A 17,788-nucleotide genomic window follows, 5' to 3' on the forward strand; every position below is an offset into this window, starting at 1 on the left:
GTGATCCGATCCCGTCGGCGCGGGATGCGATTCCGTGGCTTGCGGTGTCCACGTGGTGTCTGTGCGCCGAGTTGTGTCTGCGGCAGGCAGCAGTTGGCATTGGTGAGACGGAGCGACGGGTCTCAGACACGGGGGTTCGCGGACACAACGCCGATTTGAAACACGGCAGAGCCAACCCCACGGGAAACCTTCAGAGGTTTGTTCATGAAGCCGTCCAGATGTACAGACACGGGCGAAAAACTTCAATCGAGAAGATGGATTCAGATTGAGCTATCATTGGAAGGAGTTGGAGAGAGAGTGGGGGAGAGAGAGTGGGAGAGAATCACAGAATGTAAGAGAGAGAGAGAGAGAGCGAGTCAGGGGTAGTGTGTGGAGCAGGAGGTGGAGCAGAGAGAAACCCTCTCTCTCTCTCTCTCCCACTCTCTCTCTCCCCACTCACACAGAGAGCCAGGGGTCGTGTGTGGAGCAGGAGGAGCAGGAGGAGCAGACGCCATCTCTCTCTCTCTCTCTCCCCACACTCACAGAGAGAGAGAGAGTCAGGAGTAGTGTATGGAGCAGGAGGAGTAGGAGGAGGAGCAGACACCATCTCTCTCTCTCTCCACTCACACACTCTCACACACACAGAGAGAGCCAGGAGTAGTGTGTGGAGCAGCAGGAGGAGGAGCAGAGAGCAGACACCATCTCTCTCTCTCTCTCTCCACTCACACACTCACAGAGAGAGAGAGAGCCAGGGGTAGTGTGTGGAGCAGGAGGAGCAGAGAGCAGACACCATCTCTCTCTCTCTCTCCACTCTCTCTCTCCCCACTCACACTCACACAGAGAGCCAGGGGTCGTGTGTGGAGCAGCAGGAGGAGGAGCAGAGAGCAGACACCATCTCTCTCTCTCTCTCCACTCTCTCTCTCCCCACTCACACAGAGAGCCAGGGGTCGTGTGTGGAGCAGGAGGAGCAGGAGGAGCAGACACCATCTCTCTCTCTCTCTCTCCCCACACTCACAGAGAGAGAGAGTCAGGAGTAGCGTATGGAGCAGGAGGAGGAGCAGACACCATCTCTCTCTCTCTCTCCACTCTCTCTCTCCACTCACACAGAGAGCCAGGGGTCGTGTGTGGAGCAGCAGGAGCAGGAGGAGCAGACACCATCTCTCTCTCTCTCTCTCCCCACACTCACAGAGAGAGAGAGAGAGCCAGGGGGAGTGTGTGGAGCAGGAGGAGGAGCAGAGAGCAACCCTCTCTCTCTCTCCCCACTCTCTGTCTCCCCTCTCTCCCCCCACACACTCTCACACACACAGAGAGAGCCAGGAGTAGTGTGTGGAGCAGGAGCAGGAGGAGCAGTGAGCAGACACCATCTCTCTCTCTCTCCACTCTCTGTCTCCCCTCTCTCCCCCCACACACACACTCACACACAGAGAGAGAGAGCCAGGAGTAGTGTGTGGAGCAGGAGGAGGAGGAGCAGAGAGCAGACACCATCTCTCTCTCTCTCTCCACTCACACACTCACACACACAGAGGGAGAGCCAGGAGTAGTGTGTGGAGCAGCAGGAGGAGGAGCAGAGAGCAGACACCATCTCTCTCTCTCTCTCCACTCTCTCTCTCCCCACTCACACTCACACAGAGAGCCAGGGGTAGTGTGTGGAGCAGGAGGAGCAGGAGGAGCAGACACCATCTCTCTCTCTCTCTCTCCCCATTCACACACTCACAGAGAGAGAGAGAGCCAGGGGTAGTGTGTGGAGCAGGAGGAGGAGGAGGAGCAGAGAGCAACCCTCTCTCTCTCTCTCTCTGTCTCCCCTCTCTCCCCCCCCACACACTCACACACAGAGCGAGGGAGAGTCAGGAGTAGTGTGTGGAGCAGGAGGAGGAGGAGCAGAGAGCAGACACCATCTCTCTCTCTCTCCCCATTCACACACTCACACACACAGAGAGAGAGAGCCAGGAGTAGTGTATGGAGCAGGAGGAGGAGCAGAGAGCAGACACCATCTCTCTCTCTCTCCCCACTCACACACTCACAGAGAGAGAGAGAGCCAGGAGTAGTGTGTGGAGCAGGAGGAGGAGGAGCAGAGAGCAGACACCATCTCTCTCTCTCTCTCCACTCTCTCTCTCCCCACTCACACTCACACAGAGAGCCAGGGGTAGTGTGTGGAGCAGGAGGAGCAGGAGGAGCAGACACCATCTCTCTCTCTCTCTCTCCCCATTCACACACTCACAGAGAGAGAGAGAGCCAGGGGTAGTGTGTGGAGCAGGAGGAGGAGGAGGAGCAGAGAGCAACCCTCTCTCTCTCTCTCTCTGTCTCCCCTCTCTCCCCCCCCACACACTCACACACAGAGCGAGGGAGAGTCAGGAGTAGTGTGTGGAGCAGGAGGAGGAGGAGCAGAGAGCAGACACCATCTCTCTCTCTCTCCCCATTCACACACTCACACACACAGAGAGAGAGAGCCAGGAGTAGTGTATGGAGCAGGAGGAGGAGCAGAGAGCAGACACCATCTCTCTCTCTCTCCCCACTCACACACTCACAGAGAGAGAGAGAGCCAGGAGTAGTGTGTGGAGCAGGAGGAGGAGGAGCAGAGCAGACACCATCTCTCTCTCTCTCCACTCACACACTCTCACACACACACAGAGAGAGCCAGGGGTAGTGTGTGGAGCAGGAGGAGGAGGAGCAGAGAGCAGACACCATCTCTCTCTCTCTCTCCCCACTCACACACTCACACAGAGAGAGAGAGCCAGGAGTAGTGTGTGGAGCAGGAGGAGGAGGAGCAGAGCAGACACCATCTCTCTCTCTCTCTCCTCACTCACACACTCACAGAGAGAGAGAGAGCCAGGAGTAGTGTGTGGAGCAGGAGGAGGAGCAGAGAGCAGACACCATCTCTCTCTCTCTCTCTCCCCACTCACACACTCACAAAGAGAGAGCCAGGGGGTAGTGTGTGGAGCAGGAGGAGGAGGAGGAGCAGAGAGCAGACACCATCTCTCTCTCTCTCTCCCCACTCACACACTCACACAGAGAGAGAGAGCCAGGAGTAGTGTGTGGAGCAGGAGGAGGAGGAGCAGAGCAGACACCATCTCTCTCTCTCTCCCCATTCACACACACACAGAGAGAGAGAGAGCCAGGAGTAGTGTGTGGAGCAGGAGGAGGAGCAGAGAGCAACTCTCTCTCTCTCTCTCCACTCTCTGTCTCCCCTCTCCCCCCACACACTCTCACACACACAGAGAGAGAGTCAGGGGTAGTGTGTGGAGCAGGAGGAGGAGCAGAGAGCAACTCTCTCTCTCTCTCTCTCCCCACTCTCTGTCTCCCCTCTCTCCCCCCACACACTCTCACACACTCACACACACACAGAGCCAGGGGTAGTGTGTGGAGCAGGAGGAGGAGCAGAGAGCAGACACCATCTCTCTCTCTCTCCCCACTCACACACTCACAGAGAGAGAGCCAGGAGTAGTGTGTGGAGCAGCAGGAGGAGCAGAGAGCAACTCTCTCTCTCTCTCTCCACTCTCTGTCTCCCCTCTCTCCCCCCACACACACTCTCACACACAGAGCGAGGGAGAGTCAGGAGTAGTGTGTGGAGCAGGAGGAGGAGGAGGAGCAGAGAGCAACTCTCTCTCTCTCTCCCCGCTCTCTGTCTCCCCTCTCTCCCCCCCCACACACTCTCACACACACACACAGAGAGCGAGGGAGAGAGCCGTAGAGAGTGGGGAGAGAGAGGGAGCGTGGGGAGCAACGCTCCATGCTCGCCGTGCTGTGTGGAGGAGGAGGAGGAGGTGGTGGTGGAGGTGGTGGTGGAGGAGGAGGTGGAGGAGGGTGGAGGTGGAGGAGAGGCAAAGTTATCTCTCTAGCCAGGGCGAGGAGGAGGCTCAGCAGAGCGTGTGATGGTGGTGGTGGTGGCGATGATGATGCGGATGATGGGGATGATGAGGATGGCTCTAACGTGGTCGCGGATGGAGGAGGTGGAGGAGTCTGTGCCGGAACGTCGAGCTGCATAACCGGAAGTCAAACTGGTGTGTGTCTATGTGTGTGTGTGTCTGTGTGTGTGTGTCTATGTGTGTGTGTGTCTCTGTGTGTGTGTCTATGTGTGTGTGTGTCTATGTGTGTGTGTGTCTATGTGTGTGTGTGTCTGTGTGTATCTGTGTGTGTGTGTGTGTCTGTGTGTGTGTGTATGTGTGTGTGTCTGTGTGTGTGTCTGTGTGTGTGTCTATGTGTGTGTGTCTATGTGTGTGTGTGTCTATGTGTGTGTGTGTCTGTGTGTCACTGTGTGTGTATGTGTGTGTGTCTATATGTGTGTGTCTATATGTGTGTGTCTATGTGTGTGTGTGTCTATGTGTGTGTGTGTCTATATGTGCGTGTGTGTCTGTGTGTGTGTGTGTCTGTGTGTGTGTGTCTATGTGTGTGTGTGTTTGTGTGTGTGTCTATGTGTGTTTATGTGTGTCTATGTGTGTGTGTGTGTCTATGTGTATGTGTGTGTCTATGTGTGTGTGTCTGTGTGTGTGTGTCTATGTGTGTGTGTGTGTCTGTATGTGTGTGTGTGTCACTGTCTGTGTGTGTGTCTGTGTATGTCTGTGTGTGTCTATGTGGGTGTGTGTGTCTACGTGTGTGTTTATGTGTGTGTCTATGTGTCTATGTGTGTGTCTATGTGTGTATGTGTGTCTGTGTGTGTGTGTCTTTATGTGTGTGTGTGTCACTGTGTGTGTGTCTGTGTGTCACTGTGTGTGTGTGGGTGTGTGTCTATGTATGTGTGTGTCTATGTGTGTGTGTGTCTATATGTGTGTGTGTGTCACTGTGTGTGTGTCTGTGTGTGTGTCTATGTGTGTGTGTGTGTGTGTCTGTGTGTGTGTGTCTATATGTGTGTGTCTCACTGTGTGTGTATCTCTGTGTGTCTATGTGTGTGTGTGTCTATGTGTGTGTGCGTGTGTCTATGTGTGTGTGTGTCTAAGTATATGTGTGTCTATGTGTGTGTCTATGTGTGTATGTGTCTATGTGTGTGTGTGTGTCTGTGTGTCTGTGTGTGTGTGTGTGTCTGTGTGTGTGTGTCTGTGTGTGTGTGTGTTTATGTGTGTGTGTCTATGGGTGTGTCTACGTGTGTGTGTGTCTACGTGTGTGTGTGTCTATGTGTGTGTCTATGTGTGTATGTGTGTGTCTATGTGTGTGTGTGTGTCACTGTATGTGTGTGTGTCTGTGTGTGTCTATGTGTGTGTGTCTATGTGTGTGTGTGTCTATGTGTGTGTGTGTCTATGTGTGTGTCTATGTGTGTGTGTCTATGTGTGTGTGTGTCTATGTATGTGTGTCTATGTGTGTGTGTGTGACTATGTGTGTCTATGTGTCTGTGTGTGGCTATGTGCGTGTGTGTCTATGTGTGTGTCTATGTGTGTTTGTCTATGTGTGTGTGTATGTGTGTCTATGTGTGTGTCTATGTGTGTGTGTGTGTCTATGTGTGTGTGTGTATATGTGTGTGTGTGTGTCTATGTGTGTGTGTGTCTATGTGTGTGTGTCTCTGTGTGGGTGTCTATGTGTGTGTGTGTGTGTCTATGTGTGTGTGTCTATGTGTGTGTGTATGTGTCTATGTTTGTTTGTGTGTATGTGTCTATGTGTGTGTCTATGTGTGTGTGTCTATGTGTGTGTGTGTCTGTGTGTGTGTCTATGTGTGCTTGTGTCTATGTGTGTGTGTCTATGTGTGTGTGTCTATGTGTTTATCTATCTGTGTGTCTATGTGTGTGTGTCTATGTGTGTGTGTGTGTCTATGTGTGTGTGTGTCTATGTGTGTGTGTATGTGTGTGTCTATGTGTGTGTGTCTATGTGTGTGTGTGTCTATGTGTGTGTGTCTATGTGTGTGTGTCTATGTGTGTGTCTATATGTGTTTGTGTCTGTCTATGTGTGTGTGTCTGTGTCTATGTGTGTGTGTGTGTCTATGTGTGTGTGTGTATCTATGTGTGTGTCTATGTGTCTATGTGTGTGTGTCTATGTCTGTGTCTATGTGTCTGTGTGTGTCTATGTGTGTGTGTATGTCTATGTGTGTGTGTCTATGTGTGTGTGTCTATGTGTGTGTTTGTGTTTATGTGTGTATGTGTCTATGTGTGTGTGTATGTGTCTGTGTATGTGTCTATGTGTGTGTCTGTGTGTCTCTGTGTGTGTCTATGTGTGTGTGTCTACGTGTGTGTCTGTGTGTCTATGTGTGTGTCTATGTGTGTGTCTGTGTGTCTATGTGTGTGTCTATGTGTGTGTGTGTGTCTATGTGTGTGTCTGTGTGTCTATGTGTGTGTATGTCTATGTGTGTCTATGTGTGTGTGTTTATGTGTGTGTGTGTGTCTACGTGTGTGTCTGTGTGTCTATGTGTGTGTGTATGTCTATGTGTGTGTGTGTCTATGTGTGTGTTTGTGTCTATGTGTGTGTCTGTGTGTCTATGTGTGTGTGTGTCTGTGTGTGTGTCTATGTGTATGTGCCTGTGTGTATGTGTGTGTGTCTATGTCTGTGTGTGTGTCTATGTGTGTGTGTCTATGTCTGTGTGTGTGTCTATGTGTGTGTGTCTGTGTGTGTGTCTCTGTGTGTGTGTCTATGTGTGTGTGTCTATGTGTGTGTGTCTATGTGTGTGTGTGTCTATGTGTGTGTGTGTGTGTCTATGTGTGTGTGTGTGTGGCAAAACAACCCCCTACCTCCTCGCGGTGCCGGACGGGCAACTCTGTCGTGGACAGTGCTGTGGGGGGAGGGCCAATTTTGATTAGCTCCTCCCCTCATGGCGTCTGTGACCACCAAAGAGGCTAAACGGGGGCTCTGGACGGGTGCGAGGGGCTGGTAACCCCTCCACCTTCAAAAAATTACCACGAAACTATGACTTAAATATGTAACTAATAAGCTTGTGCCGGAGGCCCCGGGGGGACAGGCGTCTATGACGTCTCATGGCCAAACCCCAATTGGCAGAGCCAGGAGATTGAATCTCTACCCTCGGGGCTCCTCCAGAAACAACGAAAAGCCACTACGGGTGGCCACGTGGAATGTTCGAACGCTCACTGCTGAGGAGAGGCTGCCACTCCTCTGTCGGGAGCTGGACCGGTACCGCCTGGATCTCTGTGGCATTCAGGAGGTCCGGTGGACCGGTTCTGGCTCCTGCCACCATGAGGGGTGGACAGTCCTCTACCCGGGGCAGCCAACTGTCAAACAACAGAGAGTGGCTCTTCTTTTGAACAAAAGAAAGACGGGTGCGTGGGAGCGTTGCGGTGAGGTGTGGGAAGCTGTAAGCCCCAGGCTACTTTGGGCTCGCCTTCCGATCAACCGGAGGCGAGGAGTGGTGGTCGTGGTTACTTATGCCACCCACCGAAGACGAACAACCGTGGAGGGATGCAGGCAAGGCCGATGAGTCAGATGCCTTCTATGACCTCCTTTCACAGGTGCTGGCTAAAGTGGCCTCTCGGGATAGAGTCATCTTGTTGGGTGACTTCAATGCCCGAGTTGGTCATGATGCTGGCACCTGATCTAGAGTAATTGGAGGACATGGGCCAGATCAGCTCAATAACAACGTTAGGAGGCTGCTAGATTTTTGTGCAGCCCATGGGCTTGTAATTACCAACACGCTGTTCCGGCATCGGCACATCCACACAACATCATGGATGCATGCTGCGTTCAAGCAAGATCATCTGCTGGACTACATAGTGATGGACCAGCGGATGCGAGCCCATGTCCTTTACACCAGGACCTACCGTGGAGCTGATCTGCCCTCTGACCATCGACTAGTCATCTGTACGATGCGCCTGCCATTCGACCACTTCTGTGGTGGGTGTACACCCAGGACCCCATTCCAACCTAAAGTGCCCTAGTCTCAGTTATCTGATGAAAGTTGCAAGCGAGAATTTCATCATCGCTTGCGGCTGGGGTTGGTATCGTCCCACACTCCTCCTGATGTCGAGGGTAAATGGACGAGGTTTAGGACTGTGACTCATGCAGCTGCAATGGCTGCTTTGGGTACGCGGTCCAGACCTCCGCAGAGACCCTGGTTGACAGAGGAAGTGTTCAGGATGGTTCAGAAAAAGCGACAGGCCCAATGTCATCGGCTACAGAATCCCACGTCAGAGAATGAGGAGGCTTACCGCAGCCTTCGCTCGGAGGTTCGGAGAGCCATGAGGTGCTGCATGGATGGGTGGTGGTCGCGGGTTGCTAAGGAGATGAAGTCTGCCTCAGTGGCCCGCGATCACAAATCTCTATTTAACTCCATCAAAAAAGTAACCTGCAGCACCACACCTATTACCATCATTAGGGGAAAAAACGGTGATCCAATCTCCGACCCCCAGGAACAGGTTTGCAGATTTTCTGAGCATTTCTGTGAGGTCCTGGGGGAGGGAAAATCCCTCAGCCAGGAAAATATCGTGGCACAAAGTGAGGATGACCCTGCTGAGGCTGTGGTGCCTTAAATTTTGGAATAAGTCACCCCCTGTGAGTGGCTGGCTGAGGTGCCATCTGTTGAGGAAGTACTGAAGGCGATCCAGAGTCTGAGACCAGAAAAGGCAGCGGGCAGAGATGATCTCCCAAGTGAAATGCTGAGGGAGGGTGGCGTTTGTGCACAGACTGCCCTACATGACATCATAACAACGGTCTGGACCACTGGACGGGTTACGCAGGATTGGAAGGATGCCCTGGTGGTCCCCCTTTTTAAGAAGGGGGACCCCTTCTTAAAAAGGAAGGGGGACTGCACAGACTGTAACAACTACAGGGGCATCTCACTCCTCAGTGTGCCGGGAAAGGTCCTGGCAAGGATTATTCAGCATCGCCTTGCCAGGCACACTGAGGAGAGGCTTGCGGAGCCCCAATGCGGTTTCAGGAAAGGGCGGTCCTGCACAGATGCCATATTTTCTGTCCGTCTGCTACAGCAGAGGTGTAGGGAATTCCAACAAGACCTACATCTCTGCTTTATTGACATGGTCAAGGCCTATGATACCATCAGTAGGCCTGGGCTCTGGTTTGTTCTTCGCGCTTTTGGAGTACCTGACCCTCTGCTCACGATCATTAAGGACCTTCATGATGGTGAGCGGGCCCGGGTATAACTACGCGGCCGGGAGTCAGAGCCATTACCTGTACACCTTGGGGTGCGACAGGGAAGTCCTCTGGCTCCCACATTATTTAACATCTATTTTGACCACGTAGTTCGTGAAGCCTTCAATAGCTGTACCGTGGGAATCTCCATATGGTACAGATATAATGGGAGGCTGATCGATGCCCGGGTGCAGTCAAGGGATGGCTCCCTATTGCTCAACCACGTTATGTATGCTGATGATTTGGTAATAGCTGCTCATTCAGAGGAGGAGTTGGAGACGCTGCTGCTGAGATTGGAGCGTGCCACTAAGAGGTGGGGCCTTACTATCAGCCCCACCAAAACTAAGCACCTGCCTGGGTATTTTGTACCATCGGACACTCCACCCCCACAACTCCCAATCGGTGATGGGGCATTTATGGAGCGAGTGGAGAGTTTCCCATACCTGGGCAGTGTGCTTATGACTGGCTCCAGTTTAGCAGCAGAAGTCTCACTCCGAATCAGTCGAGCGGCAATATCTTTTCATCGGTTGGGTAACGCTGTGTGGAAGCTACCTGGTCTGTTGCTCCGCACTAAGCTTCAGGTCTTCTCGGCCATGGTCATTCCCTCCCTTCTCTACGCTTGCGAAACGTGTACCCCCCTAATGGAACATCTTCGCCAGTTAGAAACATTTAGGCTGGCCTACCTACGATCCATCCTGGGTTTAACCAGACTGGATTGTGTGAGGAGCTCACACATTATTGGGCAAGGTCCCATCGGTGAGCTCCTCCGGCGGGGAAGGCTGCGATGGCTGGGTCATGTAGCCCGCATGCCCAGCCACCGCATGCCGAAATAGCTTTTGTTCGGCCGGATTGAGGGGGCTAAGCGGGCGCGGCACGGGCTAGAGAAGAGATGGAGTGATGTGGTACAGGAGGACGTGGATTTGAGTGGACTTGCCGATGACCGGTACCAGCGGTGTCAAGATTGGCCTCTGTGGAGGAGGCTCGTGAAGGACGCTACTGGGCAGTTGGAGGTAGTCGCCCTCCAACAACAACGGAGGACAGAGGAGCGACGCTCAGAACAACGAGCTGAGCGCCGGGTGGCTAAAGCACAGCATGTTGGCACAGTAGGGGGCACAGGTGGTGCATCAGCCAGTCATCTCAGTCAGTCGACCCGTGGCACCGGGGTCTGCCCCGTGACCTCCTGCCAGCGGGCATTCGACACTTCACGTGGCCTCAGGGTGCACATAGCCTAGCACAAGCGTCGTGGTGACGTCACCACCACTTAGTGGTGAATGGCGGTTGTTGTGTGTCTATGTGTGTGTCTATGTGTGTGTGTCTATGCGTGTGTGTGTGTCTATGTGTGTGTGTGTCTATGTGTGTGTCTATGTGTGTGTCTATGTATGTGTGTGTGTGTCTATGTGTGTGTCTATGTGTGTGTCCATTCTTCAATAAATGACCACTAAACCACGACTTAAATATGTAACTAATAAGCTTGTGCCGGAGGCCCCGGGGGGCCAGACATGTCTATGTGTGTGTGTGTGTCTAAAACCCCAATTGGCAGAGCCAGGAGATTGAATATCTTCCCTCGGGGCTCCTCCAGAAACAACGAAAGGCCACTATGGATGGCCACGTGTAATGTTTGAATGCTCACTGCGGAGGAGAGACTGCCACGGCTCTGTCGGGAGCTGGACCAGTACCGCCTGAATCTCTGTGGCATTCAAGATGTCCGGTGGACCGGTTCTGGCTCCTGCCACCATGAGGGGTGGACAGTCCTCTACTCGGGGAAGCAGACTGCCAAACAACAGGGTGTGGCTCTTCTTTTGAACAAAAGAATGAAGGGGGTGTGGGAGCATGGCGGTGAGGTGTGGGAAGCTGTAAGCCCCAGGCTACTTTGGGATTGCCTTCCCATCAACCAGAGGCGAGGAGTGGTGGTCGTGTTTACTTATGCCCCCACCGAAGACGAACATACATGGAGGGATGCAGGCAAAGCCGATGAGTCAGATGCCTTCTATGACCTCCTGTCACAGGTCCTGGCTAAAGTGGCCCCTCGGGATAGAGTCATCTTGTTGGGTGACTTCAATGCCCGAGTTGGTCATGATGCTGGCACCTGGTTTAGAGTGAATGGAGGGCATGGGCCAGATCAGCTCAATAACAACTGTAGGAGGCTGCTAGATTTTTGTGCAGCCCATGGGCTTGTAATTACTAACACGCTGTTCCAGCATCGGCGCTTCCACACAACATCATGGATGCATGCCTGGTCAAAGCAAGAACATCTGCTGGACTACATAGTGACGGACAAGCGGATGCGAGCCCATGTCCTTGACACCAGGACCTACCGTGGAGCTGATCTGCCCTCTGACCATCGACTTGTCATCTGTAAGATGCGCCTGCCATTCTTCCGCTCCGGTGGTGGGTGTACACCCAGGACCCCATTCCAACGTAAAGTGGCCTGGTCTCAGTTATCTGATGAAAGTTTCAAGCGAGAATTTAATCATAACTTGCGGCTGCGGTTGGCATCGTCCCCCACTCCTCCTGATGTCGAGGGTAAATAGGCGAGGTTTAGGACTGTGACTCATGCAGCTGCAATGGCTGCTTTGGGTATGTGGTCCAGACCTCCCCAGAGACCCTGGCTGACAGAGGAGGTGTTCAGGATGGTTGAGAAAAAGCGACAGGCCCACTGTCATCGGCTGCAGAATCCCACGTCAGAGAATGAGGAGGCTTACCGCAGCCTTCGCTCGGAGGTTCGGAGAGCCGTGAGGCGCTGCATGGATGGGTGGTGGTCGCGGGTTGCTGAGGAGATGGAGTGTGCCTCAGTGGCCCGCGATCACAAATCTCTATTTAACTCCATCAAAAAAGTAGCCGGCAGTGCCACACCTATTACCATCATTAGGGGAAAATACGGTGTTCCAATCTCCGACCCCCAGGAACAGGTTTGCAGATTTGCTGAGCATTTCTGTGAGGTCCTGGGGGTGGGGAAACCCCTCAGCCAGGAAAACATGGTGTCACAAAGTGGGGATGACCCTGCTGAGGCTGCGGTGCCTCAAATATTGGAAGAAGTCACCCCCTGTGAGTGGCTGGCTGAAGTACCATCTGTTGAGGAAGTACTGAAGGCGATCCGGAGTCTGAGACCAGGAAAGGCAGCGGGCAGAGATGATCTCCCAAGCGAAATGCTGAGGGAGGGTGGCGTTTGTGCACAGACTGCCCTATATGACATCATAACAACAGTCTGGACCACTGGACGGGTTCCGCAGGATTGGAAGGATGCCTTGGTGGTCCCCCTCTTTAAGAAGTGGGACCGCACAGACTGTAACAACTACAGGGGCATCTCACTCTTCAGTGTGCCGGGAAAGGTCCTGGCAAGGATTATTCAACATCGCCTTGCCAGGCACGCTGAGGAGAGGCTTGTGGAGCCCCAATGCGGTTTCAGGAAAAGGCGGTCCTGCACAGATGCCATATTTTCTGTCCGTCTGCTACAGCAGAGGTGTAGAGAATTCCAACAAGACCTACATCTCTGCTTTATTGACCTGGTCAAGGCCCATGATACCATCAGTAGGCCTAGTCTCTGGGTTGTTTTTCGTGCTTTTGGAGTCCCTGACCCCCTGCTCATGATCATTAAGGACCTTCATGATGGTGAGCGGGCACGGGTAAAACTACGCGGCCGGGAGTCAGAGCCATTCCCTGTACACCTTGGGGTGCGACAGGGATGTCCTCTGGCTCCCACATTATTTAACATCTATTTTGACCACTTAGTTCGTGAAGCCTTCAATAGCTGTACCGGGGGAATCTCCATTTGGTACAGATGTAATGGGAGGCTGATCGATGCCCGGGTGCGGTCAAGGGATGGCTCCCTATTGCTCAACCACGTTATGTATGCCGATGATTTGGTATTAGCTGCTCATTCAGAGGAGGAGTTGGTGACGCTGCTGCTGAGACTGGAGCGTGCCACTAAGAGATGGGCGCATTACCATCATCCCCACCAAAACTAAGCACCTGCCTGGGTATTTTGTATCATCGGACACTCCACCCCCACAATTCCCAATCGGTGATGGGGCAGTTGTGGAGAGAGTGGAGAGTTTTCAATACTTGGGCAGTGTGCTTATGACCGGCTCCAGTTTAACAGCAGAGGTCTCACTCCGAATCAGTCGAGCGGCAATATCTTTTCATCGGTTGCATAAAGCTGTGTGGAAGCTACCTGGTCTGTCGCTCCACACTAAGCTTCAGGTCTTCTCGGCCACGGTCATTCCCTCCCTCTACGCTTGTGAAACGTGGACCCCCTTAATGGAACATCTTCGCCGGTTAGAAACATTTAGGCTAGCCTGCCTACGATCCATCCTGGGTTTAACCAGGCTGGATTGTGTGAGGAGCTCACAAATCCTTGAAAAACATGCGTTTTTCTATATTTTGTTGTTGTTATTCTGTCTCTCACTGTTCAAATAAACCTACCATTCAAATTATAGACTGATAATTTCTTTGTCAGTGGGCAAACGTACAAAATCAGCAGGGGATCAAATACTTTTTTCCCTCACTGTATGTCCGTCCACTTCACGAAGGGGCTTCTAAAGATCATCCAAATAACTAGCGACCTTTCTCAATTGCTTTCTCCCCCCGTTGATGAACATTTTTCGAAAAATTATTGAGCGACCAAATTAGCAGTTTTCCCGTCCGACAGCAATCTCCTGCATCGAAACCAATCTGGGTTCCGGAAAAAAAATACCGCGCCACATCTGCTGCATCAGACTCTCTGAATCACAGACACGGTAGTCCTTGATGACAATCAGTAATGCTCCAGTCTTTTTCCTCGCTTGTCCAAAGCCTTTTGATACAGTCGACCACGACATTCCAGATTTGAAGCTTTTCGTGATTCTGCAAGGATTCATACGCTTTGGTTTTTTTCGGTAAAGTCGCGGCGTAGGTAAATAAAATAATAATAATTAACGCTTCAGTGCGTCTCAGAGTTGTCTGTGACGAGGGATTATCCAGTAGTCGTGGGGCGTGGAGGGAGGCCGGGTAGGGGAGGGGGGGGGAGGAGCCATGGTGATTGTGGGGGCGTGGCTTGGGCTGGGAGGTAAAGTTGATAAGCCGATGGTGCGATGGGAGGCAACGACTTGGGCCGAGACTGAGGCTTCGTGATGCAGATGACGGAAGTAGATAAGCAAGCCAGGATTGAGCCTCGTTTTGTCATGCTGCCGGGTGGGTAAATTTCCCTTGGTAAAACGAAGTTGCCTCCGTTTCCCCGGACACGTAGGAGAATGGTTAACAACAAAATTGTTTTTAACCTCTTTTCTCGCACCCAAATCGTATTCACAGATGGTTGGAGGTCAAACGGTGTTAAGATAACAGAAAGGGGGTTCCGCAGAGTTCCATCCTCGGCCCCCTCTCTTGTTCTCTCTTTATGTCCAATGGCTTGGGCACTGACCCGGATCATTCCAGGGTCAATCTGTTTGCGGATGACGCGATGCTGATTACTGCTGGCCGCTCTCCGGATGACGTGATTGCTAAGCTCCAGGGTGATTTCAACAAACTGCAACATCAGCTGGTTGCTCTTAAAACTAGTCCTTGAATACCTCCAAAAACCAAGGTGCTATGCTTCTCACCAGGACTAAAGCAGGAAGTTCATTTCCCCCCCCCCCAATTATTTTACTTAAATAATCATCGAATAGAGAAAGTCAAGATCTATAAGTATCTTGGGGTCACCTTTGATTCAAAACTGCAATTTCATAATCACATTGATTATATTGGTAAAAATACAAAATAAAAAATTGGTTTTCTGTATCGACACAAGCACTGCTTCTCCCCAATGTTCCGCTTGGAATTGATAAAAAGCTACCACACTGCCTCTACTTGATTACTGTGACATCGTGTATAAATCAGCCCCAAGTACTGTACTGAAGAAGCTTGACTCAATGTATCACTCGGCCTTGAGATTTGCATTGAACTGCCCATACAGGACTCGCCACTGAGATCTCTACATTGGGTCAAACTTAACATCCCTTAAAGTTCGACGGCCTGTGCACCAGACCTTATTTATTCACGATGTACTTACAAAAAAAATCCGCAGACTACCTGCTGCTGGATCTCCTCTCTGTTTCGAGGAACAAATTTGACCTCGGGTCTTCGCTCATTTTACCAGCGTCACATTCCCCTATTGCCGTACAAAAAAACCGGAGGAAGGGCCTTTGCTGTTGATGCCCCCAGGGTCTGGAATGCCATCGCCAATAACCTGCAACTTGGATCACACTGCCCGTGAGATCTTCACTCAAAACCGCTCTAGAGGAGTTGTACACCCCTAGCTGCCACTGTTATTCAGAGTGGCCTGAAATCAAGTAAAATGTCTCGCTCCGGATGACCGCTGCAAAGTATGATCTTGAGTGAGAATCAAAATAATAACATGAAATAACACAATAAAATTCTCACGACGTTTCGTCCCTTCACCTGATGAAGGCCACTTGTGTTGTGGCCGAAACGGCCGTGAGAATTTTATCGTGTTATTTTATGATTTTATTCTCATTCTACGTGGTGGTGACTTTTACCGAAAGAACCAAAGAAGATGAATCCTTGCAGTCACGAAAGCCTTCAATCGAAACATGATCTTGACTTTTGATTATAGTGCGACTGATCGTTAAGGGTGCATTGAAAAAACGTTGACACTGCTACTGATGCTCCTGCTGTTATGGAGCGACTCGTGTAGCCAGCTGTGGCTGCAAAGTTTGGCCGTACACGTGTTCTACCTATATACGTCGCTTATTGTTAAATTTGAATGGCGGTTCCTGTGATCACCGTCAACATTGTTGCTGCAGCTTTTATTTTGGGTGCCTTTGAAAACTTTTCTGTTCAGCCGCGTTCGTTCGTTCGTTGTTAGTTCAAGAGTTAGGCCTGATGACTTTGATCTCAGTTGCGGCTGTTATTGTCCGACTCGCGTTGCCACCGGGAATTTTTTTTTTGCGTGCTCAGACGTTCACACGTGGTGCTTTTTCCTGGAAGGTTTTGCTGCTGCCCCTTTTTGATTTCCCCCCCCTGGATGTTTTCTGTTTGCCCGTAGTAGCCGCGTTAAGACGTGTTCCTTAAATTTTGATTTGAAGCTTTCGTGACCGCAGTAATTCATATTTTTTTTATTTTTTTCGGTAAAGTCACGTTGAAGAGAAACAAGAAAATAATAAAAAAAATATATAAAACAATAAAAAAATTCTCACGACGTTTCGACCGTAACTCAAACGGTCATCTGTGACTTTACCGAAAAAAACTAAGAATATATAAGATGTTTCCTTGTTCATGTTTTTGTTGTTTTGTTGCGATTGCACGCGAGTCGAGAGCCGAATGGCTCACAGGGCAAATCTCCATATTGGCAAAGTTGTGATTGTGCGTGCGACTGTTCAAAATGTTTAGCCTACTTCCCGACATGCAACAAACTTGAAATTTGCCATGTGGGTACTTTCCAGACTGTACACCATGCAACACTTAAAAAAAATAAACTTTTTTTTTAGAGGGGGGGAGGGGGGGGGGAGCTCAATAATGCATTTTTTTTGCACGGCAAGTGAGCTGTGACGTCACATCTGTCACGTGACCCTCGCACGTGGAAGCGTGACGCATTGTGGCCTAGCGGTTAGCGCGCTGTCTGTGTGTGTCTGTGTGTGTGTCTGTGTGTGTATCTGTGTGTGTGTGTGTCTGTGTGTGTGTCTGTGTGTGTGGGGAGCGGTGGTGTAGCGGTTAGCGCTACGCTGCGCTATGAACCTGGCGACCCGGGTTCGATTCCTGCTCACGGCCAACACCAGTGACGATTTTCTGAACCGGTCCCGGGCCTTCCCTAGGTCGACTCAGCCTCAAACGAGTACCTGGTGCGGTGTGTAAACATCGCCACTGGGGAGACAAAGGCGGTCGGGCGTGGTGCTGGCCACCCACCCCCTCGTGTACCGTTCCGGCCTTCATAGGTGCTCGCTAACAGCACTTGCCCCTACAGTCTGTTACAGGCTATATGGGGGATCTTTGTCTTTATCTTTGTGTGCTAAAGCACAGCAGGTTGGCACAGTAGGGGGCACAGGTGGTGCATCAGCCAGTCATCTCAGTCAGTCGACCCGTGGCACCTGGGTCTGCCCCGTGACCTCCTGCCAGCGGGCGTTCGACACTTCACGTGGCCTCAGGGTGCACATAGCCTGGCACAAGTGTCGTGGTGACGTCATCGCCACTTAGTGGTGAATGGCGGTTGTTGTTGTTGTTGTTGTGTAAGTGTAACGCATTGTGGTGTAGTGGTTAGCACGCCGCGCTACGAACCCGGCGACCCAGCGAGTTCGATCCCCGCTCACCGCCACCGCCGTCTGTCTCTCCATCGTTCGCAACCCTAGTCCTGGGCCTCTCCCCTAGGTCGACTCAGCCTCAAACAAAATTCGCGGCCGGGCGTGGCGAATCCAAGTCCCGGGCGAAGCCGGGTAGTGTTAAGGCTCGCCAACTGATAAATGTTGGGGGTGGAAAAAAACCAAAAAAACTTCCTTCAAAGTCCAACGCTGCACCTTTGTCTTTGTCCCCAGCTTTGGGCGATGCCTCGTCAGCCAAGCCCGAGTACACGGCACTGCAGGCGGACGCGGGGGGCGACGACGGAGGAGGCGGACGAGGCGGAGGAGGCGGTGGCGAGGAGGAGGAGGAGGAGGAGGAGGCGGGGAAGGAGGCGGAGAAGGATGACGATGGAGCAAGCAACGCTTCCTTCTGCACCAAGTGTCACGAGGTGTTGTGCTGCCCCATCAAGTCGGGCATCCACCTGCACAAAGAGGAGAAGGAAGGTGCACACGGCTACAACCCACCCTCCCCCCCCCCCACCACCACTAACACC

General features: G+C 51.9%; 1 protein-coding gene across 1 annotated transcript in view; it reads left to right on the forward strand.

Annotated features, from left to right (window-relative positions):
* Positions 1-3,627: 3,627 nt before the first annotated feature.
* LOC116958045 (uncharacterized) overlaps positions 3,628-17,788 on the forward strand; it is a 229,044-nt gene continuing 214,883 nt past the window's right edge. Inside the window, exons 1-2 of the mRNA XM_076055229.1 lie at positions 3,628-3,977; positions 17,490-17,738. Coding sequence (XP_075911344.1) covers positions 3,707-3,977; positions 17,490-17,738 — 520 coding nt within the window. The 5' untranslated portion in view covers positions 3,628-3,706. The remainder of the gene's footprint in view (positions 3,978-17,489; positions 17,739-17,788) is intronic.

Source organism: Petromyzon marinus, chromosome 70 (assembly GCF_048934315.1).
Source record: "Petromyzon marinus isolate PM22_M1 ecotype Great Lakes invasive population chromosome 70, UKy_Petmar_22M1.pri1.0, whole genome shotgun sequence".
NCBI lineage: Eukaryota > Metazoa > Chordata > Hyperoartia > Petromyzontiformes > Petromyzontidae > Petromyzon > Petromyzon marinus.